The 26269-nt window shown below is 34.8% G+C and overlaps 2 protein-coding genes across 2 annotated transcripts; one reads left to right on the plus strand and one right to left on the minus strand.

Moving 5' to 3' along the window:
* Positions 1-611: 611 nt before the first annotated feature.
* Positions 612-21130, minus strand: LOC136813025 (uncharacterized). The gene is made up of 6 exons (XM_067069534.1): positions 20926-21130; positions 13842-14071; positions 3183-3385; positions 2710-2807; positions 1820-1943; positions 612-1103 (listed from the first exon to the last, which is right to left on the minus strand). The coding sequence occupies exons 1-6, from the start codon at positions 21042-21044 to the stop codon at positions 1023-1025; spliced, it is 855 nt and encodes a 284-aa protein (XP_066925635.1). The 5' UTR covers positions 21045-21130; the 3' UTR covers positions 612-1022.
* A 135-nt stretch (positions 21131-21265) lies between these two features.
* Positions 21266-25293, plus strand: LOC136813029 (uncharacterized). Its single transcript, XM_067069539.1, has 2 exons — positions 21266-21530; positions 24480-25293. The coding sequence occupies exons 1-2, from the start codon at positions 21383-21385 to the stop codon at positions 24833-24835; spliced, it is 504 nt and encodes a 167-aa protein (XP_066925640.1). The 5' UTR covers positions 21266-21382; the 3' UTR covers positions 24836-25293.
* Positions 25294-26269: the final 976 nt, after the last annotated feature.

Raw genomic sequence — 26269 nt, forward strand, 5'->3', positions numbered from 1 at the left:
ATTTCATAATGAAATAAGGTAAAAGAGACAATGAGTACTGTTCCTTTATTGACAATTCACTTATATCCAATAACAAAACACGGCCACGCATTCAGGATAAATAAACATCTTTTAATAGTCAGCCCTTTCGATTGACTTCCAAATTTGCCATACTTACCAACTTTGCCAAATTCACAATTTCAATGTCAAAAGATCACAGCTTCATGGCAAATTTGTACATCGCTACGCCACCATTATGATTTCCGTTTTGTGATGCTTAGTCAGCAGTTTTCTGTCGGCGTTTGTAAAGCGAACGATTTTTTAACCAATCAAAATTGCCGATCGCATTGTTTTGCTTTAGCATTGGAAGGTCTTCTATTTTTCAAAATCTTTGGCAAAAGTGGCAAAATTGGAGCGAAAAGAACACAGGTCTCGTGGGAACAGTGTTTTGTATGGAGACGTATAGAGGTAAGTTCCAAAAATGCCAAGAATGCCAGATTCACCACATCTTTTTTATTTGGCATTTATGGCACTCAAATTTTGCCAACTTTGCCAAATTTCTGTCAATCGAATGCAAAATAATTGGCAAACAGGGCAAAATTGGCATATTTTGAAGTCAATCGAATTGGCTGAGTGATTCCCATTTACGCGTGCGCATTTGAAATGAAACAATCACCAAGACATACGATCATTGTTAACAACACATTATTGAGTTTGGTCATTCCTAATCACTTTCAAACCTTTAATCTCACAGACGTTGACAACAATCAGATCAAGTTTATAATCACATTATAATCACAATATTCTCCAATGCATGTCTATTTCGATTATTGTTTTGTATTCAATTTACAGATAATGTATACGAAGAATCAGGAGCGATAGATGCGTTAATTTACCATACTATAAACTGAATTCGTATAATTTACTACGTCGAAAAAATTTCATTATTCTAATTATTTGCGCTGTTAAAATTGTTCGAGTTCATACTATTGTCTTATTCTAAAATGTCTGACCTTCATCATTTATTAATTGTTATTGATCATCTATTGAACCGGGTCATAATCTTTAGCGTAACGATCTTCGTGTTTACACGTCACTGTTGCCATGGTAAATAAAAATCCATCCTGTGAAATGAGATGAAGAACATTAAAGATTGGTCAAAAGAAGACCATCAGGAAGCAAAATACCTTTCCTAATTCTGCAAGTGAAATAACGCCCCCTAAAGAAGCGACCGTAATGCAGTGGTAGAGCATCCAGCTACTGTGCGCAAGGTTGTGGTTTCAACCCCCAGTCGGGTCAAAAATTCGCAAAATGGTACTTGAAACCACTCTGCTTGATGCTAAGCAATTAAGAGAAGGATCAAGGGTAAGTGGAGCAATCCAGGGAGAAGAGTGGTGCCCTCCCTCCCCTATCTTATTGTAGATAGCTATCGAAAGAGAAGCCGTTGGGTCGCCTCCGACTGCGGTCGCAAACTTACTTGCCACACTAGAGTAGAGTCCGTCAACTGGGGAGATTTCAGAGGGGTGGCATGACTTACCTATAACCTTTTCTACACTTTAAAACCTGAAACTTGACCTTTAGAGTCCGTATTTACATCTTACCGTCAGAAAAGAAACGGTCAAAACCCTTTTTTTTACCAACCAGAATAATGTTCCAGGTTTAAAAAGGAGAAATGCTTTTTGTTATCTACGAATTGAAAAATCAGAGTGAAAAACAATTGGAAATACTACAACGGGAGGAAAAAATCAACCTCGTTCAATCAGTAACGTAAATAAAGCCTGGGATACACGGGGAGGAGATTGGAAAAAGATCAATTGAAAAAAAACAACGATGGACTTACCATAACGAGCTCAGGTAGATCGGTCCAGAAGGCTCGATGAGGGATCATATCTTTCCCTTCGTTCCCTCGCATTCGATTGAACAAACAACCAAGGATAAAATACAATAATAACCCAGGGAAGAATCTATAATCAAAATCCGTTTTTTTATTATTAATTATTATATAGGGGCAGTACAAACAATTTTACAGTTGAAATTAATGATGGGTATTCGGAACTGATCGCGTCCCCTATAACGGCTTTCAGTTGGTTAGACCAAAAAGCTTCCACATTTTTGGACCAACAGCACTTAGCGACCATTATTAGTTGGTATTTTCTTATTGTAGTCCTGATTACCCAGGATTCCTATCGACCGTGAAATGGCCTAAAAGATGATAAACTTTATTTAGACATGGTCCGATTTTTCAGCATGAGTATCTACATAGAATGGCCACAAAGGGGATGGGTTCGACTTAACTGAGGTGATGTCAACCATACATAAAGAGAGAGTATTGAAAACCACCTGAATTGAGGTTGGACACAATTCAAAATAGTTTTCATAATTTATATCAGGGATCAGATGCAGTATCTAATTTAAAACAATTATATGCTTGTTTGAGCCCGGGGGAAGTACTTAGGAAATTTCCCCCCCTCAAAGAGTCAGAATTTTCAAAAATTTAGACCAAATTTGAGTGAGAATCCACACAAATTTCGGGGAAAAGTCTCGTTAAGGGTCCCAAAAACGTCATCTTTTTTCTCTCTAAGAGTCGGTTTCACTTTTTGATCCATCACCTCACAAACCTAGTACGCCGAGTGTTTGAGTCATAGAGACTCCAGGAAAGGATGTTTGATGGCCAGCATGCTTTTGGGAAGGACAAGAAAAAGAATCAATGGATGAAAAACATATACTTACAGTATGAGAATAAGTGATCCATAACTAAGTGGTTTTGTAGGTGAATCGTTTTGTGGAATATACGGACATGCTTCTGCTGAGTTGAAATTCACCGTAAACTGTTAAAAATGAATGGATGGAAAACTAAATATTCTATATCCAAAGTTAGCCCTGCCGAAATCTTCATTCATTCTTTCTCAGAATAGCCCCTCAGAATCTCTGATGTATAGACAGCAAATCAAAGTGAATTGGTAGTAAAAAGGAAAGAAATAGTGTGTTGGTTAATAGAGTGGTAGGTTTCTATAATAAAAAACTTTGGAAGCTTTGAAGGATCTTTTACATATAAAGCAAATATGTTTTAAAAATCCTGACAAATTCATTATGGGAAATCTTTAGTTTTTCGAAGAATTACAAAAGACTCGTCAATGAAATTTGCCTATGTTTAAAACAGCCTTTATAAGTTTTCTTTGATTCGAAAGAGATAAGTGACAAACCTGGCAAGTTATATTATTGAAAGTAGCATTGATCAATCTGCCAGGAGGAACTATACTCCCGCCATGATACAAAGCGTTCGTTTGGTTCCAGAAAGCCGTTTTATTGCAGATGAAATTGAATCTTGTTTGTACGTTCATTGGATGTTGTAAAGCTCCACACATGATTTTCTCACCCGTGTATATGGCTGAAAATTGTTGTTTCCCTAATTGGATAGGAAAGAAAAGTGAAATTAAAAATTTGTTACTGTTAAGAATAAAATATGCAATAATGGTTAGCAAAGAAGAACAAAAATTTCCAGTATTGAAATGTTCAGTTCAGTTAGAACAGGTTAAAAGTCAGATTAAAGATAAATCAAAACAAGACGACTTTTAAAGTCGAAAATTTCACATAACATTTGAACATCAACGACGAAAACGCATGAAACCTGCAGCATTATGGATTTTAAAGGAAGCGTTACACAAAATATACACATTGTATTGTACACACAGGTCGTAAATATCCTGTTTTCTTATGAAAAATCTCAATAAAAAAGATTCCTAAAAAAATGCGACTAAAGAATTCCTTTTTATAAGCGTAAAAAATCTTTCAATTCAGAATACAAGAAGTGCAAAATACTTGTGAAAAATAATTTTAAAATTTTTTGAAAATGAAGAAGAAAAAATGAACTTTTCATTCTTTGATGCCAAGTCACTTGTGATAAGACTTCTTTTACTTGCGCAAAGTTTATATCTAGTCAGAAAAATCTGTTGTATACAATCTTCGCTTTCTGATATGAATGATGGCGCACCAATATCAAAATCATTGGGCTTTTCCAGAAAAAAATAGAATATGGGGGGTGGAAATTTACTCCTTGGACATTGTGACTTTTGACCCCCGGCCTAACCCTCAGACAAGCATCCGTTGACCCCCATGGACAATCAAAATTACCCTAAAACAGAGGATGATTACCCCCAAACAGAGTAAGTTTACCCCTGGACAAAGCAAATTTTTTATATTTTTTTTACTTTTCTGGAAGTATTCCAGAAAAGTAACAAAAATCTTAGTGCGGAGATAGGAATCTTATACAAAACAACGGTACCACTGGAGTTTTTAATTACTGTAGTTTGATTTATTACCTTGTTGCCCATTCTTTTTACATTCCGACGGCTTATTAGAAGACGCTCACGCTAAAGCTTAAAGAGCGGGCCCATTGGGAGCTTTTACTTACCAAACTCATCGGATAAAAAACTGTCCAAATTATATAATCAAACTAATCAAAACATTTTCTTACCAAATCAGGTTCGATAATCAAACAGCTATATCGTTTGATTTCGTTGGATAGTTCGACAGTTCGATTATACGAAAATGATTGCTGAATTTCAATTGACACGATTTCTAGGAAATACCGTGAGATCAGGTAAATTGCATCAGTGGAGGCTAATATGCATAGCCCTCAAATGAATGACCTGGCTGGTCATTAAAATAAAAGTTAAATCAACCTCTATAAATACTCTACAAAAAGGCCAGAAAACATAATAAAAATTTATAAAGCAGCAGCAAGCATGTGCAACCAAGCAGCCATTATTAAAAAGTTCTACTCACGATGAATGTTTACAAGGGCTTGGTTACACTTCTTGCACTAGCGTATCTATATATTAATAGCCGTAGTCTGTATGTCTATTTTCTGTCTGTGTGTCACTTTCGAATTCGCAAGCAATGTTTTGTTCTCGATAAGTTTGTTTTGATTGACAGATTGGATAGAGCCTGGTTTAGACTTTATTCAGCCTTTGTTTTGAAATTTGAGGCCCATCTACATTTAGTAATTTTAATTTCTGCCCAGCTTTGCCTGATCCTGTTTTTCTCTTTTCTTTTGTTTGAAATGTTTTCGAATGTATTTAACGATCGTATTTATTAATGACATTCGAATTCTTTTCAAAACAAAACAAGTTTCTTTTATAGAAAAGAACATTTCAAATGTAAATCAAAACATAAAAATTAAAAAGTTTGTCAAACAATAACAGCATTCAAAGGGCGATAAAAAGCAAGAGAAGAAATTAGTCCACCTCTTTCTTCTAATAAAAACATTCAAGTGGTTGATATTGTTAAAAACTGTCGAACTGTGTACGTCATTTTACATGTTTAAATTCGAAAAGTTATGACAAGGGTTTAAAGAAAGCAATTTAGAATTGACTTATTTGTCTTTTTAAATCTGATAAAAACAAAGTTGCACTATTCTTTGTGGTTTTCTCGCTTTTTCCTGAAGAATTGTCATTTCTACATTTCACTCCTCTTTACCGTGACATTTTCTCAAATTGTCGAAAACTGGACAGCGTATTTATAAACGCGAGCGAAGCGAGACAAGTGATACTTTTATGGACCTACCTGGTTATGCATTTAACACATATATAATTGATATCTACGTGGGCATGACCGTTAAACAATCATTCAGAACACAAATAGTGACGATCTATTAAAATTAGTCGTTTGTTTCTTATTAAAAAAAACGTTTAGAAACCAAAATTTCATGCCCTTGAAATATTCTTTCATATTCAAGACTTCGTGAGCAAAAAAAAACATCTATCTCGTCAATCAAAAAATTGAGTAATTTGGCTAAGAACATTGATGTATCCTTATTAATAGTGATTCATATAGATAAACATACGTTTTTTGAGCTAAAAAATTCTTGAGCTGCTTGAGCAATCTGTTACCTACTTTCATGCAAAAAATCTGAAAAAAACAATGATCCAATATTTCACCAAGTCCAAAAAACTCTTTTTTAGCCGTTTTTTGGCCTAAATTTGCCCAAAAACATTTTTTTTCGAAAATCGGGCTCCGTCACATTCGAAGGTTTATAATTATGCATCTTTGTGCAAAAAATCATAAAGAATGAAAAAGCCAATCTCGAGAAAAGCTAATACCTAAGTAATTGATAATGTGCTAATAAAAAAATATCAAATTTGACCAATTTTTCTATAAAAACACGCCAAGCAACCAAATTGCATGTCTAAACACACATATTCTTCAAAAGTAAGCCCTCATGAGCAATAAAAACATCTATCTCGTAAAAAAATTGAGTAATTTGACTAAGAACATTGATGTATGCTTATTAAAAGTGATTCTTATAGAAAAAAAAATTTTTTTTGCCAAAATCTGCTTGAGCCATCTTTTACCTATGATGGTACCCTACTTCCATGCAAAAAATCTGAAAAAAGTAATGATCCAATTTTTCACAAAGTCCAAAAAACCCGTTTTTTAGCCGTTTTTTGGCCCAAATTTGCCCAAAGAAATTTTTTTTCGAAAATCGGGCTCCGTCACATTTTGGCCACCACCATTTTGCACCTTTGTACCAAAAATCAAAAGATTCCTATGATTCAATCCTGAGAAAAGTTGGTAACAGACGAACAGACGAACGGACGAACGAACGAACGGACGAACAAACACAGGTTAATTTATAGGACCTCCACCGGGGTAGGTCCAAAAAAGATTTGAGTCAAACTTTGAAGATATCTTTTTATTCATTTGATCGTCAGCTTCAACATCCAAAGGACTTTTAGTGCGTTCAGCTACAGCTTAACCGGTGTACGACGCCGGGTACTGGCTAGTCTATATATTAATAGCGGTGCTTTGTGTGTCTGTATGTCACCACTTTCGTTTTCGCAAGCAATGTTTTTGTTCTTTTAAAAGATGACTTTGAGTTGTTCGATAAGTTTGTTTTGATTGATAGATTATAATTTCTGCCCTGACATGCCCGAGGCCGCCTATTATGTTTTTGTTTTTTTTTTCCTCTCTTTTCTTTTGTTTTATGTTTTCGAATGTAATTAACGACCTTCTTTAATTTGAGACATTCGAATTCTTTTCAAAACAAAAGAAAAATCTTTCAAACAAAATTTGTTATAGAAAAGAACAAATATAAAATAAAACATGGGATTCATCACAAGACAAGTTTGTTAGAACAACTAAACAGCAACATTAAAAATACATTCGAAAGGCAGTAAAAACAAGAGCTCTTTCTTCGTAAAAAGGGACATCTATGTCGATAATTATTTTGCTGTAAATCTAAGTCATTCATTGTTGAATTCGAAAGGTTATGACGAAGGTTTTATAAAAAGCAACATAAAAGTTCGCTATCACGTTATTCTATCTGCGTGTCCTAGCTGTCTGACTTTCGGCCTTCGGATCCTTAGCGGGACTAAAGAGAAGAAGAAACAAGGGGAATTTTAACGACATCAAACGTGTCATGAACGTTATCTCGCTTAAAGTGAAGTTTAATTTCCTTATTGGGACATACCAGCAGTAGATGAATTTTCTCTCGAAATTTGTATGCGCTTCTTACATGACGCGTTTTGACTTCGTACGAAGTGGGCGTAAGAAATTGAACTTTTACAAACTTGAATTTGAACTTTTACAAAATGGAGAATCATGACAACTCACTGAGGGATGCTGAAGCATATATTGATGATATGGCTGAGTATATCAAATCTAAAGAAGCCAAGGAGAACTTTAAAGAAAGCATCGTTGACGAAATTGCATCAACTATCAAAAAGGACATTCATGAATTTGTTATGGAAAGTATTGCACCACTTAAAAAATCATCTTTTGGAAGGGAGTCCTTTTCTTTAGAAAGTTATGATCACAAAGACCTGATCCATCACATGGCAAAAGAAATAGATTTTCTTAGAGAAGAGTTGATCTCAAAAAATAAACTAATCGAAATGCTGTTATCTCGTAATGAGGGAAACACTAATGGTAATAAAAAATCAGAAAGTCAGAACACTGTTACAGAGGAAAGTAATAAAAAAGACAATACAAATGACAGAAAAGATAAAAAAGAGAAAGCCCTTTCTAAAAAACGCAAAAACGAGAAACCAGATGAAAGAAGAGAGAATACAGAAGAGAATTTGAGAGAAAGGAAAAAGGTGTATATTATTGGAGACTCTATGCTGAACGGCCAGAAAGAAGTTGGATTTAGAAAACTTCAACATGATGTAAAGATCAGACCACACCCCGGTGCCAACACGGAGGATTTGATCGATCACATAAAGCCTATTTTGAGAAGGAAAAAGGCTGATGTCATGATCATCCATGGTGGAACAAAATGACCTTACGAGTGATGGTGAAACAACGAAAAACTTGGAAGCTATAAATCGCATTGCGAAGAAGATCTCACCAAGAACGAAATTGGTAATTCCAAACTGTGTTGTTCGTACTGATACTCCAGATGGTCCTGATAAAGTTACAAATTTGAATACAGGTTTGAAGAAAATGTGTGAAAATATGAAATTTGATCTTATAGACAACGGTAACATTACAGAAAACCAGCTTTCAAGAGGTAAACTTCATCTTAACAATCATGGGAATTCTCGCCTTGCCCAAAATTTTATCAAATATATTAGGGACTTGGAATGACGCACGAAAGACACAAACTTAGACAAATTAATTTCTCTAAGAAAGAAGTCAAAAAACCCGACTATTGGATATCTAAACATAAATTCTTTTCGTAACAAATCTGATAAGGGAGCGTCTCCAAATATTGTTTCAATTTTTTCGTTTCAAATTGTTTCATGAAACGAATTAAAACGAAGCTCAAACGAAGTTCAAACGAAGCTCAAACGAAATGCATAATTAGCTCTAATTTAGAGATAATTATCTAATATTATCTCTAACTTTTTTCTTTTTCGTTTCATTTCGTTTAGAGAAATTTCTCAATTAAAATTTTGTGAAACGGATAGGACAAAGAGTTCATGTTTAATTTCACAAAAGCATATACTTTATTTTCAACAGAAAGATTTGGTCGAAGATCAATCCAAATTAAAGTCTGCTTTCGTATTTTATGATGTAGACTTTTCTGAAATATGTTTTTCTTATTGTTCGGGGCTATCTTAACAGGGATATAATTAATGAAACAATTTTAACAGGTCTTGACGGTGTTACCGACTCAATTTGTAATTAATTACCAACTCAGGTGGTAATTAACTACGGTATTCCCGTATGAATTATATTGAAGTAATTTGCAAAGTGTTTTCGGGTTGTTATGTCGGAAAGTATGATCTTCTTGATCCTCCTTTCGCAGCCTTCTATCATAATTTTTTTTTTATCAGAACCAGGTTTAAAAGAATTCTTAAATCGAGGCCAAAAGATATTAGAAAACTTGTTAAGCTTGAAAGCAAGAAACTTCAGAAACTGAATCCCTTTAAACATCGAAAAAATATTACGCATTTTGAGGAAGTAAGAACTATCTATTGTTGCAGTAACAAAATCAGACTATTGCTAAAAGTTCTAAAAAGCTTTGGATGACATGGAAATTATATGAAATTCAGAGAAAAAAATTATTTCGTTTCACTATTCGTTTCAAAATATTCTCTTTTTTTCAGTTCAATTATCTTGTTTTTTTAAGTAATTAAAGTTAATCAGACATCATTATCTGAAACGAAGTCGAAACGAAGTCAAAACGAAAGCTAAACGAAACATAAACGAAGCATTCGTTTCATTTTCGTTTAAAAATGAAACAATATTTGGAGACGCTCCCTAACCTGTTTGCCCTTACTGGCCATCTTCTTGATATCTTAGTTATTGCAGAAACAAAATTAGATGCTGCCTCAACCAACGCCTCCTTGAAAAAACCCAATTTTAAGCTTCCTTACCGAGTTGATGTAAATAAAAAATCAGAGGGTATGTTGGTGTATATAAGAGAGGGTCTTGCATCTCGAAAACTGAAGATATACAGTAGCAAAGGCATACAGATTATTATATTTGAATTACGGCTTAAGAAAAACAGTTGGCTCATTCTAGCCATATACAAAAATCCAAAAATTAAGATTAAGCAATTCATTGAAAAACTGTCGGACCTCATGAATGAATTCTTAGGAAGATTTGATCGTTTATTGGTATTAGGTGATTTCAACACTGAACCGTCTCAAACTGACTTAAAACAATTCATGGATAGATATAACTTATCAAATTTGATCCAACAAAAAACTTGCTTCAAAAAACCAGAGGGAACTTGTATTGACCTTATTTTAACAAACTGCAAGTCTAGCCTTCAACATTCCCATGCTGTTGAGACTGATTTAAGTGATTTTCATCTAATGCCAATAACTATATTTAGAGAAGGCTACGAAAGTCTACCTCCACAAACCATTCAATATCGAGATTTTTCTAAATTTAAAGGCTTTGATTTTAATTTAGAACTTTCTCATACCCTAAGAATATTCCAACCGATAGATTATAGTCAATTTGAGCTAATATTTACTAATATTTTGGATAAATATGCCCCATTAAAGAAAAAGACTATCAGAGGCAATGACAAATCTCACATGACAAAGGAACTTAGGAAGCAAATCATGAAGCGCTCTCGCTTAAAAAATATTTCAAGAAAAACAAAACTTCCTGAGGATATCCAAGCCTAGCCTATAAACATAAAGAGGAATTTGGTAGTAAAATTAAATAAAAAAACAAAAAAAATCTTATTTTGAGAGTATAGATACTACCAAAGAAAAATCCCTCTGGAATATGTGCAAGCCTTATTTTACCAACAAAGGCTGTTACCAAGGCAAAATTGTCCTAGCTGAGAAAAATGACATTGTTTCTGACGATCAAAAGATTGTTAACATATTTAATAAATACTTTAGAGACATTACAAGAACTCTGCCCATTAAACATACTGGAAAGAATTTTGATAAATTCTCTGAGCCAGTTCTCGAAGCCCTTAATCACTTTTCAGATCATCCCAGTATCATTAAGATTAAAGCAGAGACTTGTAATGATAATCTCCAAGATATATTTCAATTTCGATGTGTAGATAATAATAGGGTTCGTAAAATCATCCTCTCGCTAAATCCAAGAAAATCTGTCAGTGGTGATTTACCGATTAATATCTTAAAATTATCAGTCGATATTTATTTAGATTTTATAACAAATTTTATTAATTCATCAATCCAAAGCAACGTTTTTCCAAACGAACTAAAAATTTGCTGACATCAGTCCCGTCTTTAAGAAAGAAGACGAGATGGATAAAGTGAATTACAGACCCATAAGCATACTGCCAGCAATCTCAAAAGTTTTTGAACGTGTGCTTTTCAATCAACTTAACACATTTATCGAACCTAAATTTAGCAAAACTTCTCTGTGGATTTCGGAGAGGTCACAGCACACAACATGCTATGTTACGCCTTCTCAAAAGATGGCAAGCATGTTTAGATAAAAATGAGATTGTAGGCACTGTCCTTATGGATCTGTCAAAAGCTTATGATTGTCTGAACCATGAGTTACTTATTGCAAAGTTACAAGCCTATGGAATCGGGGGGGTCCAGCTTTGCTTCTTATCTATAATTACCTAAAAAAACGAAAGCAAAAGGGTTAAAATTGGATCAATTTTCAGCGAATGGCTCGAGATACTTTCAGGAGTACCACAGGGTTCAATCTTAGGTCCTTTACTATTCAATATTTTTATTAATGATATAATTAAATTTGTAGAGCAATGCGACATTTGCAATTTTGCTGATGACAACACTATCGATAGTTGTGGAACCACTGAAAATATCGTCTTGAAAAAATTGCAAAACGATTTAACTATTTTAATATCTTGGTTCGAATCCAACTATCTTGTTGCAAACCCAGGAAAATTCCAAATGATGCTATTAGGAAAAAATATTGATAACTCTAATATTTCAATCAAGTATAAGAATGTTACTATAAAAGCAAAAAATTCAGTTTTGCTACTAGGAATTATTTTTGATGAGAAACTGAATTTTAACCAACATGTAGACAAAATATGTTCTACTGTAAGTAGGAATACTACAGCTCTTCAAAGGATAAGGAAATATTTGAATCCCGAAAAAGCCCTCACACTCTGTAACTCATACATCCTTTGTCATCTTAAATATTGCCCCCTCATTTGGATGTTTTCCTCAAGAGCATCCAACGATGAAATAAACAGAGTGCATAAACGGGCTTTACGTGTGGTACATTCAAACTTTTCTTTAGACTATGGAGTTTTATTAAACCGTACAAATACTGTAAAAATCCACATCCAAAATTTACAATATTTGATGGTGGAAATTTTCAAATCAATCAAAGGTTTGAGTCCAAGCTTCATGGCAGAAATTTTTCAAATAAAAACAGTGGTATACAAACTAAGATCCACAAAACTCTTAACTCTCCCTGAAGCTACTCGCTATACCTTCGGTATTTACGGTTTATCCTTTAGAGCATCTTTATTGTGGAACCAATTACCTAAGAAGTTGAAATTACATGACATTCAAACTCTAGCCAAATTTAAAACAGAGATAAAACGTTGGAAAGGCTCTAAATGTTCATGTAACATCTGTAGGTAATTGGCCCTAAGGATCTCGTCGTTTTTACTTATTATTTTGATATTGTTGGATTTTATTAGTTATAAATTTACTTGATTTGTAATTACGGTACCCCAACATTAAACAAAGATATTATTATTATTATTACTAATTTGACCAAATTTCTATCTTTCTAGGGGGGGGGGAGGAGTTGAAATTTTTTCCTATTTTCACCGACTCTTAGTGGGACTGAAGTTTGATTTTCTGATTTTTCCAACCTACAGGGACTACAGGGACTGCCATTTTTTTTAAATGCACCCTTAAGGGCGGCACATACCCGTATCCTTCTCTTGCCTAAGTACCCCCACCGGGCTGACTTTTTTTGACGAATCTCGTGTCATGCATGTCTATAATTTCACTCCTCTTATCTTGACATCAAAGTTTTCCTAATCATCAAGAACTATGGCAAATGAAATGTAAAGCGAGCGAAGCGAGAAAAAAATCTAATTGCAGAGCCGTCTCGGACGTCGCAAGTCGCCGGTATGGTATAGTTTGAATGACGCCCTTTCTGATCATTTTTGCCACAATTTAAAATTTTTTTTCTAAATATAGTTAAAAGATACATCACCCGGGAGGGATAGAGCCAAACTTTGAAGAGAACTCTTCCCTTTAATTTTGATTTCATCGTGTTTTGAACCACCTTCCCAACATCCAAAGGACTTTAAAATGCGTTAAGCAACAGCTAAACCGGCGTGCGATGCCGGGTAGCGGCTAGTTTTAATTATTAAGAAAAACGCTGTTTTTTTATCTTTGTGTGAGTCCACATTTAGAATATTGGCCGTAGTACGCCCGCAGCCAAACGCCCACGCCATAATTTGCGCCCCAAAAATATTCCACATACATAGAAAGGCTATCGTAATACTTTCGCTATATACTCGGGAAATTCTTTTCTAAGATAATTTATTTCAACAGGATCAGATTTGAAAAAAAATTGAAACTCGCAAACTTTTCTTACATTGAAATTTCGACACTGACGAAAAGGCACACAACATTGTTTCCACAGTCATATTGACCTTTTCATAAATTACGTCACGAACATCACTTGCCTCGTATTCAAACAATTACCATGGTGATAGTCCCTTATGACATTAAATGATTTTTTTATAAATAGAAAATTATTTTGATAAAATCCGCTGGGAGTTAACAACCTTGGAAATAATTTCAAAACGAGGTAAGTGATGTTCGTGACGTAATTTATGAAAAGGTCTATTGAATATCAAATGCTAAATTAATTTCAAACGTTAACACCGTGTTTCGCCTGGTAGATTTTCTATCATTTTGAAAGCATAATGAAAACATGGAAATTTGGTACTTTTTAAAAGGTGATACCTTCATGGAATGGATGTATCTCTGCTTCGTAAGCGCCCATTAGTGACACCAAATCAAAGTTATATCGAGCACATATGGCACCACTACACTGGTATTTTTGGTCTTGACACAAATTGAAATAAATGCGACATTTCTTCTCCGGGTCGATATAGCTTTCGTTACCGTAACGATGGTCTTCAGGAAGCGAGGGACAGTGATCGAATGGTAAATCAAAAAACCAATAGTTCGGCCTAAAAATTGAATAATGGATAAAAACTATAATTAACTATAATTCTTCTTGAAGGGGAACGAAAATCTTGTAAAGTAAATAAATACACTATTTGTTTGTTGAAATTTTTCATAAAGGTTTTGGTTTTAAATAAGAGTGATATCGTTTGCTTACTCATCAATTTTAATTTATAAGCTTTTTCACATTGGATTGACACGGACGTGGAGCAAAATTTGTCAGAAAGAAGAAAAGAAAACAATATTTTGTTTATATCAGAACAATATAAAATGTCTGATATGAAACGGGAACACTTATGTAAAAATAAAACCTTTAAATCAAGAAATATTAATCTAAACAAGCAACATGCTGAATGGACCTACCTGATGATGAAACTTAGATAGCAATAAGGAGAAAAGCAATCATTAAGAAAATATAGCGCTTAGCGAAAATGCATTAAATGTCATCATTGATTGTTGATGGGGGGAGGGGTTTAGGGAAAAAAGAAATAGAAAGTTCTGGTTGCAAAATTGCAAAAGTTTTATTGACAATTGAATCATGCTTGATAGTGGCATTGTTATCAATAATTATTTTAAGTGAAAAAACAAAGAAATGTATGGAAAAAGCCCAATTCAAATCTGCAAAAACGGCGATTTCCGGCATATTTCCGGCATTTTCAGCCGGAAAAATCTTTTTCTCAAAAATCGGACTCGGCCATGTTTTGGGCATTGTTATTAGGCATCTTTGAGCAAAAAAAAAAATCAGAAAAAACTAATGATAAAATCTCAAGAAAATGCCAAATAAACAGTTTTTCCGGCATATTTCCGGTATTTTCGGCCGGAAAAATTTTTTTCTCAAAAATCGGACTCGGCCATGTTTTGGGCATTGTTAATAGGCATCTTTGAGCAAAAAATCAGAAAAAACTAATGATAAAATCTCAAGAAAATGCCAAATAAACAGTTTTTCCGGCATATTTCCGGTATTTTCGGCCGGAAAAATTTTTTTCTCTAAAATCGGACTCGGCCAAGTTTTGGGCATTGTTAATACGCATCTTTGAGCAAAAAATCTGAAATAACTAATGATAAAATCTCGAGAAAATGCCAAAAAAAATGTTTTTCCGGCATATTTCCGGCATTTTCGGCCGGAAATTTTTTTTTTCCAAAATCAGGCTCCGTCACATTTTAGGTATTATCATTTTGCATCAGTGTGCAAAATTTCATAAAAAAATATAAAGTACAGCTCGAGAAAATCAAGAAATACCGTTTTTCCGGCGAAAATGGGCTGCACCGGCGATTTTTAGAAAGTTCCGGCTTCAAAACTCAGTTCTATTGACGATTGAACCATGCTTCATGGTGGGCATTGCTATCAATAATGTTTTTGAGTGAAAAAACAACGAAATATAAGGAAAAAGTCCGATGAAAATCTGCAAAAATGGCGATTTCCGGCATATTTCCGGCATTTTCGACCGGAAAAAATTTTTTCTCAAAAATCGGACTCGGCCAAGTTTTGAGCATTGCTAATACGCATCTTTGTGCAAAATTTCAGAAAAAACTAATGATGAAATCTTGAGAAAATGCCAAAAAACCGGTTTTTCCGGCATATTTCCGGCATTTTCGGCCGGAAATAATTTTTTTTCGAAAATCGGGCTCCGTCACATTTTGGGCATTGCCATTTTGCATCATTGTGCAAAAAATTAGAAAAAACTAATGAGCCGATCCCGAGAAAAGCTGGCAACAGACGAACGGACGGACGGACGGACAAGGGTTAATTTAAAGGACTACCTTAGGGTAGGTCCAGGTAGGTCCAAAAATCATGCCAGTGTCATGTTGATCATAAGATTTAAAAAAAAGGAAGATGTCACACACAAAAACATTTTTCTAAAGTTAGAGGATGTATCGATGGTCGTCAAATATACGAAATTTGAATTCAACATTCAGTGAAGGAAATGAAGTTTTGATTATGTTGAAGATTTTAAATACTTAAAATATATTGCCGTAATGTAAAGTTTTTATTGAATATTTTAAGAAATTGATTTTCACTTTTTTAACAATTCAAAATCAAACATATAGATTTCAAATGTAAAAGTTTGGCAGCCAAACCTGATAATTAAGAGTTTCATAATGCAGCTGTTAAGGTTTATACGACTGGCCAAGATCATCTCTGGGAATTGGTTTAAAGCTGAAGAAAAGCAAATCTCCGAAACACTATCTCTAGGAGGGAAGAGACACAGCTTAATCCATTTTTAGCCAGGTAAAGCATTGAGTGCACTTTAAAGTGTCAAGCTTTTCAACTGGATATGTCCAAAAAAGTAATCTTCTTGAAGAATAAGCAACAATGTCAATGTTTATCTGAGGAGAAGGATACAATTTTTACAGTTGGTGGAGAGAGCACATCAATATGCGGTAAACCCTATCAGTGTCAATCAATCATTATGATGACGATGAAAACCTTTGACGATGATGAGAACATTTAGAATATATTTCCTCCAAATTAAGTAATTCTGCAAACAATCAATAATTATGATAACCTTTCTTGCTTGAAAAAACCAACAGAAAGTTTCGAGATACGGTGGATTCTCTTTAACTTGAACCTCTGAATGTCTCCTTAACTCAAAAAGTTTTATGGTCCCTTTAGTTAAAAGTTTTGTTTTGATTGAAAGGTCTGATGATGCTGATGTAGTAAAAACAAGTACAACAAGATTAGAAAAAGGTTTTGAAAAAATGAAAATACATCAAATAAAATAACATTCCTCAAACAAAGGGACTTTTACTGATACTCTTTTGAATTTTTTTATGTTTATAATCAGGGGGGGTCATGCAGTTGGTACCAGACATCATGATGACTAACTGCAAAATTGAAAATTTGAGAGTACACCTGAGTACACCCACCACCCTTTAGCAGTTTTATAGTACCCAAAAGTACTAAGTGCATTTGACTATTGGCAGGTTGACACCACCCCCTATTCTGCCCTATTTAGTGGTCTTGAGTAACCGACAGTCAAGGTAATATATATATTTGAAACATGTTAGTACCCTAGGTAGCCCTGGGGTTGACATTATACTAACGTTGGTAATTTTTCTCTATTTGATTTATAATAAATGCAGAGCCAAGCATATATGGTGCAAAGCTATTATGCCTAACATATATAAAGTCTTCCCAACATATTATTAGATCTAAAGCCCCAGAAATGAAAAACATCACTTTTGCATTGTTTGACAAACGACTGGGTGCAAGAGGGTTAAGAAGACATTGCAATGCTGCGTAACTTGATAAAAACAAAAAGCTAGCTGAGGAGCATAACATAACGTAAATCATAATGACGTAATTTAGTAGCTGCACACAATTTCAAAACAAGCAATCTTTTACATCACAATTAAGATTCGAGCTAATTTGTTAAGTCTGGACAGTAAGACAAATTTTAAGCTTCCTACATTGAAAAATGCTTAAATTGATTTGGATGAGACCAGCTATTTTTAGAGTTAGTACCCAAAAAGTACCATTTGATTGATTTGAAATTTAAAGCACACCACCCCTCATAGCAGTTAGTACCCTAAAAGTACTACATCTTCAAGTTATAGAGACTCCAATGGGATTATTCGCAATTGCATTCGGTTCCAAATGCAATGGGTAGAAGATGAAAGTCACCAATACCCTGTATTGCATTAGGTAAATGGATGAAATTGTATTTTTCAGAAAATTGGATAGTGAAATTCTTTTCCAAGGGGTAAGGGGAGCCTTCCAAACTCAGACTTGCCACGAAAAACATCAAATATGGACGTTTTGATTTCGAACCCCTACCCCCTCTTCAAATAACGTCGGCCGTGGCAATCAACTTGATCTCAAAATATTGAACCCTTCTCCCATCGCTCGCTATAAATATTCCATTGTTGTTTAGTCAGACACCTTTATTTTTGCTACGGCCCACATAGTTTTAATTTAGAAAATAACAGAGATATTTTCTAAACTTTTTCACCAATAATCCCGGAATTTTTTATCTCTATAATATAAAAAGCGACAGAAAAAAATGGCCTTCTGTAAAAACTTATAGGCTGCACGAGCCGTTAAACAAAGAGAACCCAAGGCATAAACATTGGGCTGTTTGTTATGGTTTTCAAAACAACCGAAGCGATAAAAAACAAACATGGCGAAGTAACATTTGGTGGAATGAAACTCTCTAAAATTGATTTTCCTGGTGAAAATTTCTTTTCCAGGAAAGAACATCAACAATTTATACCCCTACCCCCTAAACATCCATTTGACGTTTTCTGTGGCAAGTCGAGTTTGGAGAACCGGCTCCCCTGCCCTAATTTTTTTCTTCCATATTTAATTTGAACGTCAAATTAGCATAGTTTTGCCCCACACATCCTATCACATTTACTGGGTATGTGAAACCCGTTGCATGTACTGTGATTGCAAGGATGTGCCAGCCAGAACTGTCCACAGGAAAACTCAACATCTGTCATCAGGTAAATGGAATCAAGCTCAGTCTGTAAATGATACTAGGTCCACATGACTGCTTGGGTATTTGTTTAAAATGAGTTCTACACCCAACAAGTTCTGCCCACAGAAAGGAAAACAAAGCTCAAAGGTCAAAGAAGCAAGAAAAAATACTAAAACATAAATTGGGAAGCCATAAACAAAGATTTTCAATGTATTGACTGGCGTAAGACTTTGCACTCAACCTCAGACCCAGAGAAACAATACGAAACTTTTATTGATAAGTGTATATCAGTTATTTCAGCAAACAAAGTACCAGCTCGAAAACCAAAACATTCTTATAAAATAATCCCAAGAGACAGACGTGTTTTAATGCGTAATAGATCAAAATTAAAAAAAAAGCATCGAACGAACAAAACCGCACAGAAACTTATCGATATTGAACTCAAGCTTCAACAGTCACACATAAATGAAAGACAAAAGCAAGAACTTGATGCTACTTCAAAAATTTCAAAAATTAATCTAATCCTAAATATTTCTATGCCTATGCAAAGAAGTTTTCAAAGCATAAACCCAAGGTTGGACCCTTAATAGATCCGTCAACAAATGAACTTACAAATGACAGTAAACGTATGGCTAACATACTTCAGAACCAATACAGTTCTGTCTTTACTCAACCATTGGAGAGATACGACCTGAATGAAAATGACAACAACACTTCTCAACTATGTGATATAGACCTCACAGAAGCTGATTTTATCAACGAAATCAACACCCTATCTTCAAACTCTGCCCCTGGACCTGATGGTTTCCCTGCCATCCTGCTCAAAAAAGCCAGACAACAACTTGCAACAACTTGCAACTCCTCTTTGTCTTATCTGGAGAAATATTCTAGATAAAAGTCAAAGTCAAACTCCCCATCTACTGAAATCAAGCTACATCACACCAATCTTCAAAAAAGGCAATCAAGGTTTACCAGAAAACTATAGACCAGTCGCTTTAACTTCGAATGTCTCAAAAATTTTCGAAAAAATTGTCAGAAGTAAGATACAAAAACATCTTGAAGACAACAATCTTTTTAATTGCAACCAAACATGGTTTCAGATCTGGTAGATCCTGCCTGAGCCAACTTCTCTCTCACACAGAACGACTTATCCACCATATAGAAAACGGCAATAATGTGGACGTGATCTACCTTGACTTTAGCAAGGCTTTCGACAGAGTCGACCATACCATTCTTCTGAACAAAATTAAAACCAATGGCATCAAAGGCAAACTGCTTGCTTGGATCAAATCCTTTCTAACAGGTAGAACGCAACAAGTCTCTGTTGACTACACACTATCAGAAAGGTCAGAAGTCATCTCTGGTGTTCCCCAAGGATCTGTGCTTGGACCACTACTGTTTCTGATAATGATACAAGACATTGACAAAAAGATATTACACTCTTTCTTATCATCATTTGCTGATGATACACGTCTAATGAAAGAAATCAAAAACCATGCTAATATCATTCAGCTCCAAGATGACATGAACGCAGTCTATGAGTGGACTGGATTGAATAACATGAAATTGAATGGACTTAAATTTGAACATCTCAATTATGGTAGAAATGAAGAACTTAAAGAACTCTCCAAATACTTCTCTGATACCCAAAAGGTGATAGAGACCAAGACTACAGTCAAAGACCTTGGGATCACTTTAGATGTGGGTATGACATATGACAATCATATAGAAAATGTAATCGACAAGGTCAAAGGTATCAGTTCATGGATATATCGAACTTTCAAAACAAGGGACCCTACTGTAATGCTGACCCTATGGAAGACATTGGCAATCCCTCACATTGATTACTGTTCACAGCTATGGTCACCATCCAAGAGACACCAAATGCAACGACTAGAACAGCTTCAAAAATCATTCCTAAATGGAATATTCTCTTTACAAAAACTGAACTATTGGGAAAAACTTAAAACTCTAAAACTATACAGTCTGGAAAGACGTAGAGAAAGATATCAAATCATCTATACTTGGTATATCTTAGAGAAATATTCTCCAAATTTCAACCACTTTGCAAAGGGGGTATCACCTGCTACGAAAACCAGAGACTCGGACGAAAATGCCACCTTAAAGAAGTAAATTCTAAACACAAAAACATTTGGAGAGGCTCACTATCTGAAGAAAGACCTAAGCTTTTCAATTCTCTCCCATTCTACATTCGTAATATCACAAACTGCACAAAAATTAAATTCAAAAGACAACTTGACCTTTTTCTTTCCACACTGCCGGACGAACCACTGCTCCCGAATTATTATCCCTACAGGAGAGCGGATTCAAACAGTGTGAGAGAAATGGTGAATCATCGGATTTCCAAATTGGATGATTGAGAGACTCAAAGAACCCATCAAAAGTATCAAAAGTAAGTAAGTAGTAAGTTTAATTACCTGAGCAGGTTTATCGCGTTGTATCCTAATGGGCCACAATCATCACAGGAAATAACATTAAGCATCAATATTATCTGAATGAGTTGAAATAGTTGTTTGTCACTTTTGAATAAAGCCATTTGTGTACTGAAAATTTCAAAGTTTAACCGATGCCTATCTTTGTCTCTGTTGAGCAGAAATCACAAGTGCAAATTAATTCGTCGCAACTATTGCCCCATTTTGAAATATACTTACGAGCGGAGTTAAAAATCATCCCGTAAATATTGACTGCAGAAAAATATGGTATTTAACAATTTTAGTTTTATCGCCACACTTGAATATTTCTTCAAAAGTGAAAGTGAAAGTAAAATTCGAAAATCAAAACAACAACAACCACCAAAGCGTAAAGGTTTTGGTAAAAACTTCATCAACTTCAAAGTTTCTGGATGTATTTCTGGGGAGAGAAAGCCTTGAAGAAATGAATCCAGATGATCCTTGGGGAAATAACGTGAATGCTGGAAGAGGCGTTTGTGGATTTGATGATAACTTTGGTAAAGATGAGGAATCAAAGGAAAGAAAAAAACCTGTACAAACTGTAATCAATGATAACTATTCTTCAACGCTTGGTGAGATATTATGATGGTTTTTTTCATCTCATCACCGCCATATGTTTTAATTGGGGTTTAATTGCAACCATATTCAGAATCAATAATCAACGTTTCCTGTCAAAATTTAGTGCTGATTGCAGTAATAGAATTGAAGTTGTTTTTAATATGACGTCGTTTATCGTCTTTTGGACTTTGACGGTTTGACGTGTTGTTACACGCGACGTATTTCATAAACGCAGGGCTCCCACAGCTCCTCAAATCTCCTCAATTCTCCTCAAATCTCCTACTTTTTCTCGAATTTCTCCAATATTTTCTTCAAATCTCCTCAATTAAATTTGACCAAAAATAAAAAAACATTCAAAGTAGTATCGCTGGCCTTTAAAAGATGTTTCGAAAATTGATTTTCAAGAATAACATGCAAAATCTTCTGCTCGCTTCGCTCGCACATCTCTTTACTCTAATATCATGTTTCCATTTCCTCATTGTTTTTCAATAACTCAAAATCAGTGGCGTTCTAGCAGGGACAGGGGCCACGGCCACGACGATATCAACTCTTATCCACTACATATTCTCCTCTTCATAAAATACCTACTCTAGTAAAAGTTTAGAAACTCTGGGGGGGGCTGCGACTTCGGAAAATTAAGGGCGTTATTTCGAAAATAGATTATTGCCGCTATTGGTTCATGCTGTATATAAAATATGTCTAAGGACAATTACCTAGCCCCCACCCCCCAAGAAGGAGACTTTGGTAAACCTTTCCGTTGTTTAGTTTGTAAAAAGCTCATTTTTACAACAAAAAACTCCCTCTTTCTCTCACAGTGTTGCTTTTTTAACAACAAAAAGCCTCATTTTAACTTGACAAGTTTACTGTCAAGAAAAACTCCTCAAATTTTTACAGAAATCTCCTCGAAAAAGTGAAAAATCCTCCTTAGTTCTCCTCAATTCTCCTTAAATTTGAAATTTTGAAAGCTTTGGGAACCCTGTAACGTCAAAATCAGTTATTTTTAAACTGGCTTAATTTAACTTTTTGATCAAGCACTTACTGAAATCATCTTGCTAATACGCTTCGTTTGGCTATAAACGAAAGATATAGTGCAATAGCCCGAGGGATAATAGCAATATGTATTTCCCTAGAATTTCAGCCAAAATGTTTAAATTTTAGTCCCAATTTCAAGAATTTATGACCCTTTGAGGGAGTCGATTTCTGATTTTCGCAATTTTGGAACCCTTTCAGAGACTAAATTTGCTTTTAAATGGTTTTTTACCTCTCAAATTGGAGGAACTTTCGGATAGAAAATAGAGGATATGAAAAAGGGACCCTTATGACTCGCACATACCCGGCACCCTTTTTGCATAAGTACCCCCCTCCCCCCGGAGCAATAGGAAGCGGTGTCCGTCACGCAAAATATGGTTCGGGAGTTACCTTAACTCGCTTAAGAAGATGAGTTTTGATACTAAACTGATTAGACCTTAACATCACGTCATCACGCAAAATTTTTGCCCTTATCACGATCATAAAATAATCCTCAAATTCGACCACGCAAAAATTAATGAAAATCGCCAGCAGGCACACGACATTGTTTTAACGTTCATTTGAAGTCCCTTGGGAGTCCAAAAGTTACAAGGGTCGTGTTCACACTGCAAACCTTACTTAATTAAATCCATTACCAACAAACAAAGAGATTTATGATGGATGAATACACTGGTTTATTACAGTTCTTTGTAGGTTCACGAGATCTATTATAACACGGTAATTGATCTTGCTTAAGGCTTCTCATTGGTCGATTTTTTATTGAGAGTTTCGATTTCACCTGTGATTGGTTGATATTGGTATCCATACATCACTTGAAATCCGCAAACATATTTTTTCTAATGGTTTTACTCATTAACTGCATTCATCTTAGACATCAACAACACCGTTTGCACTATTTCTAATTTTTTCCTCAGTTCATTCGTTTTTGAAATCGTAAAACTTTTTGTTCACTACACACATTCTTTGTTTATGCTTCCTTAATAAAATCTTTTATTTTAAGGGAAGCCTCTACCCTACCCTTAAGACAATAGAGCCTACGACTCTTAATTAAGGAAGATCGATTAAAAATTACAATACTACGCGTTCGACTCTTTGTTAAATGCACGTTCTGTATTGTAGTCAACAAAAGATTCTCCTAACTACATTTTTATTAAGGAAGTAGTAGTGTGAACACGATCAAGGACTCCTAGCAAGCCTGTTGATATTTTTTAAGCACTTGCGGCTCATTTGGGGGAATTTTTTAAGTATGAAAAAGACTGTTTTTGGCACTATTGGGAAATTTTTGAGAAAAGTGTAGTTGTACAGAGGTTTTATCCACGATAGTAACGTTCGTAGTGAAAATTAGTTCCTATTACCACATTACCTGGCCGTTTGCTTTTGTAGTAGCCGTCTGTTATTCAGGTCTCATAATAGTACACCATCACTTAACGTTATTTTATAAAAACTGAATACCAAAAGTTCAATGAGGATAACTCGATAATCTAACTCGATAAAGACTAGGAAAATTGTTAATTTTGTTCTTTATTCAATTCTTTTATTAAAGTCTGATGGGCTTTTCCACAAAAAAGATAATTGAATATTGGGGTGGAGGATATAATATTATTTTCGGAAATTTACCTTCAGGACAGCAGGTCAAAAACGCCTCCCCCGCCCGGACAAGCATCAGTTAGCCCCCTGGACATTCAAAATTGCCCTTAAACAGAGCAAAATTACCCCTAAACAGAGCAAGTTTACCCCAAGGAAAACTTTGTAGATTTTTCATTACCCCCAGGACACTATATCCTACACCCCCTCCTATGTACATACATTTTCTGGAAAGAGCCCAATTTCACATAAAAAGTCCGTTTTAACGTCTTTTATTTGACCCCCCCCCCCGCCTTGACTTAGACAGGGACGTCTTTTAGGTTACACTTATGTCTTACTATTTATTTCAGAATATAAGCTACAGCGAGTGCAAAAGAAGAAAAACAACGGCAGCTCTCGAAATCCTGCCAAAGATATGTTAACTTCCATGCAAACGCAACGTGAATCTTTCATGGCCAACTTGATTGATAAAAATGATTCTACTTATAATACTGTGATGAGCACTGGTGAAAATCCTTCGTTTATTGACAATTTATATCAAACCAATTCCATATATCGACATTTGAATCCGCAACAAGCTTTAGAATCTTCAGAAAAAATCCCAATAGTTTATCACGATGAACTTAACAATGTAAATGGTCAAGAGAAAACACAAATTAACGGAGAAATGAAGAAACAGATCACTGAATATAAAGAAGAAACGTAGAAGCTTGTCTACTATCTAGATTAAGCTCTGCTGAAGAACCACGGTGCTTTGACGTGGAATAAATCTAGGAATAAATTTTCCGAAATTTTCTAACCGGTAGCAATTTAGCCGTTGACCCACTCGTCTATGAAACTAAAATTTCACTAGAAGGTCGCTGATGATTTGAAGTGTTTGCGAATTGTTTGTAGCAAGTATGCTGTACTGCTGCTGTCACCAGAATTGTATGTTGAGCTTTACATGGCTTGTAAACGAACTTCCTTCTCATCAAAGCTTTAGGAATGAATAAGAATTAGTTCAGCGCTTTTTTATTTGAAGTACAGCGTTATTGAAAAAAAAAACATACGGTTAACATCTTTATCCAAAAATGGTATGGTTGATGTCTAGATCTCGAGATATTTTACTTTAAATATTGAAAACTATCGATATTTTTTGTTGAGTCAGCAATTTTTCAGCGTATTTACCCACCTTAACCTTTCCGCCCCGAAAGACGTATCTGATACGTTTTTAAGGTGACCTTTATATTTGGTCGGATTACGCCCCAACCGTCAGAGGTACGGTAAAACCGATTAAAAAATCGGAATCAGCGTGAAATTTCCGATAAAAAACAATCGGGGTTTGTTTTGGTATGACGCAACATTTTTCAAAAATAGAAATGGTAGACCAAGCTGTGTTGCGTGATTTTGTGAAACTGGAGGAGGCAGAAAGTTAGCTATGAAAGTAAGGGTTTATAAAAGTGTTTTAGAGTTTTATTTGGCTTTTCAAAAGTATGGAATTGTATTACCTAACTATAAAGAAACCTTCTAAAGAAAAAAGTAAGTGTTTTTATCAATTTTTCAGTTCTCTATAATTTTTTGAAGTTTTGCACCAAAAAATGACTTTTTCGCGACATTGTTTTTTCATATACCTTTTGTCTGGCTTCTTAATTTCTGTCCAAAATTGTTTGAAGTACTCAGTTAAACATATTTAGAAAGGGGAAAGGTAGGGCTTTCCAAAAATATAAGGGTTTTTTTCTGAAGTTAATTTTTCAAAAAGTTATAACGGTTATCGTGAAAATTGCATTTTCATCAAAAAACGTTGCGCGCAGACGGGCTGAAGATATAAAAATGTTGCGCGCTGGAAAGGTTAAAAATGAATTATCTCGAGATCTTTACACTGAAACTTAACACTAACCATACCATTTTTGGAAACTCACGACTTTCCAGCTGTGGGAACGATTTTTCTGAAAACTCTCCTAGAAAAATGCTGACGTCGTTGGAAAACGCCCAAAACGTCGATTTTTCGCCTTAGAAATGTCAAACTTAAAAAATAACCCCATTTTCTTTATCTACTTTTCACGTTGAATCCTTTGGTGGCATCAGATATTTGATTTTCAGACCTCGAAAAAAACCGTTAGTAAAGGGGTTAAGTTAGTATAAATTCTATCGATTAACTAAA

Source organism: Clytia hemisphaerica, unplaced genomic scaffold, assembly GCF_902728285.1.
Source record: "Clytia hemisphaerica strain Z4C2 unplaced genomic scaffold, Clytia hemisphaerica genome assembly, whole genome shotgun sequence".
Lineage (NCBI taxonomy): Eukaryota > Metazoa > Cnidaria > Hydrozoa > Leptothecata > Clytiidae > Clytia > Clytia hemisphaerica.

Bases quoted from the DNA above. Each gene is read 5' to 3' on its own strand.
- LOC136813025 (XM_067069534.1), bottom strand. From the start codon at position 21,044: ATGGCTTTATTCAAAAGTGACAAACAACTATTTCAACTCATTCAGATA. The intron at 14,072-20,925 runs GTAATTAAACTT...TTCAATTTTTAG, and splicing joins AACGCGATAAACCTGCTCAG to GCCGAACTATTGGTTTTTTG. The intron at 1,104-1,819 runs GTAAGTCCATCG...CTCATTTCACAG, and splicing joins ATCTACCTGAGCTCGTTATG to GATGGATTTTTATTTACCAT.
- LOC136813029 (XM_067069539.1), top strand. From the start codon at position 21,383: ATGAATCCAGATGATCCTTGGGGAAATAACGTGAATGCTGGAAGAGGC. The intron at 21,531-24,479 runs GTGAGATATTAT...TATTTATTTCAG, and splicing joins TAACTATTCTTCAACGCTTG to AATATAAGCTACAGCGAGTG.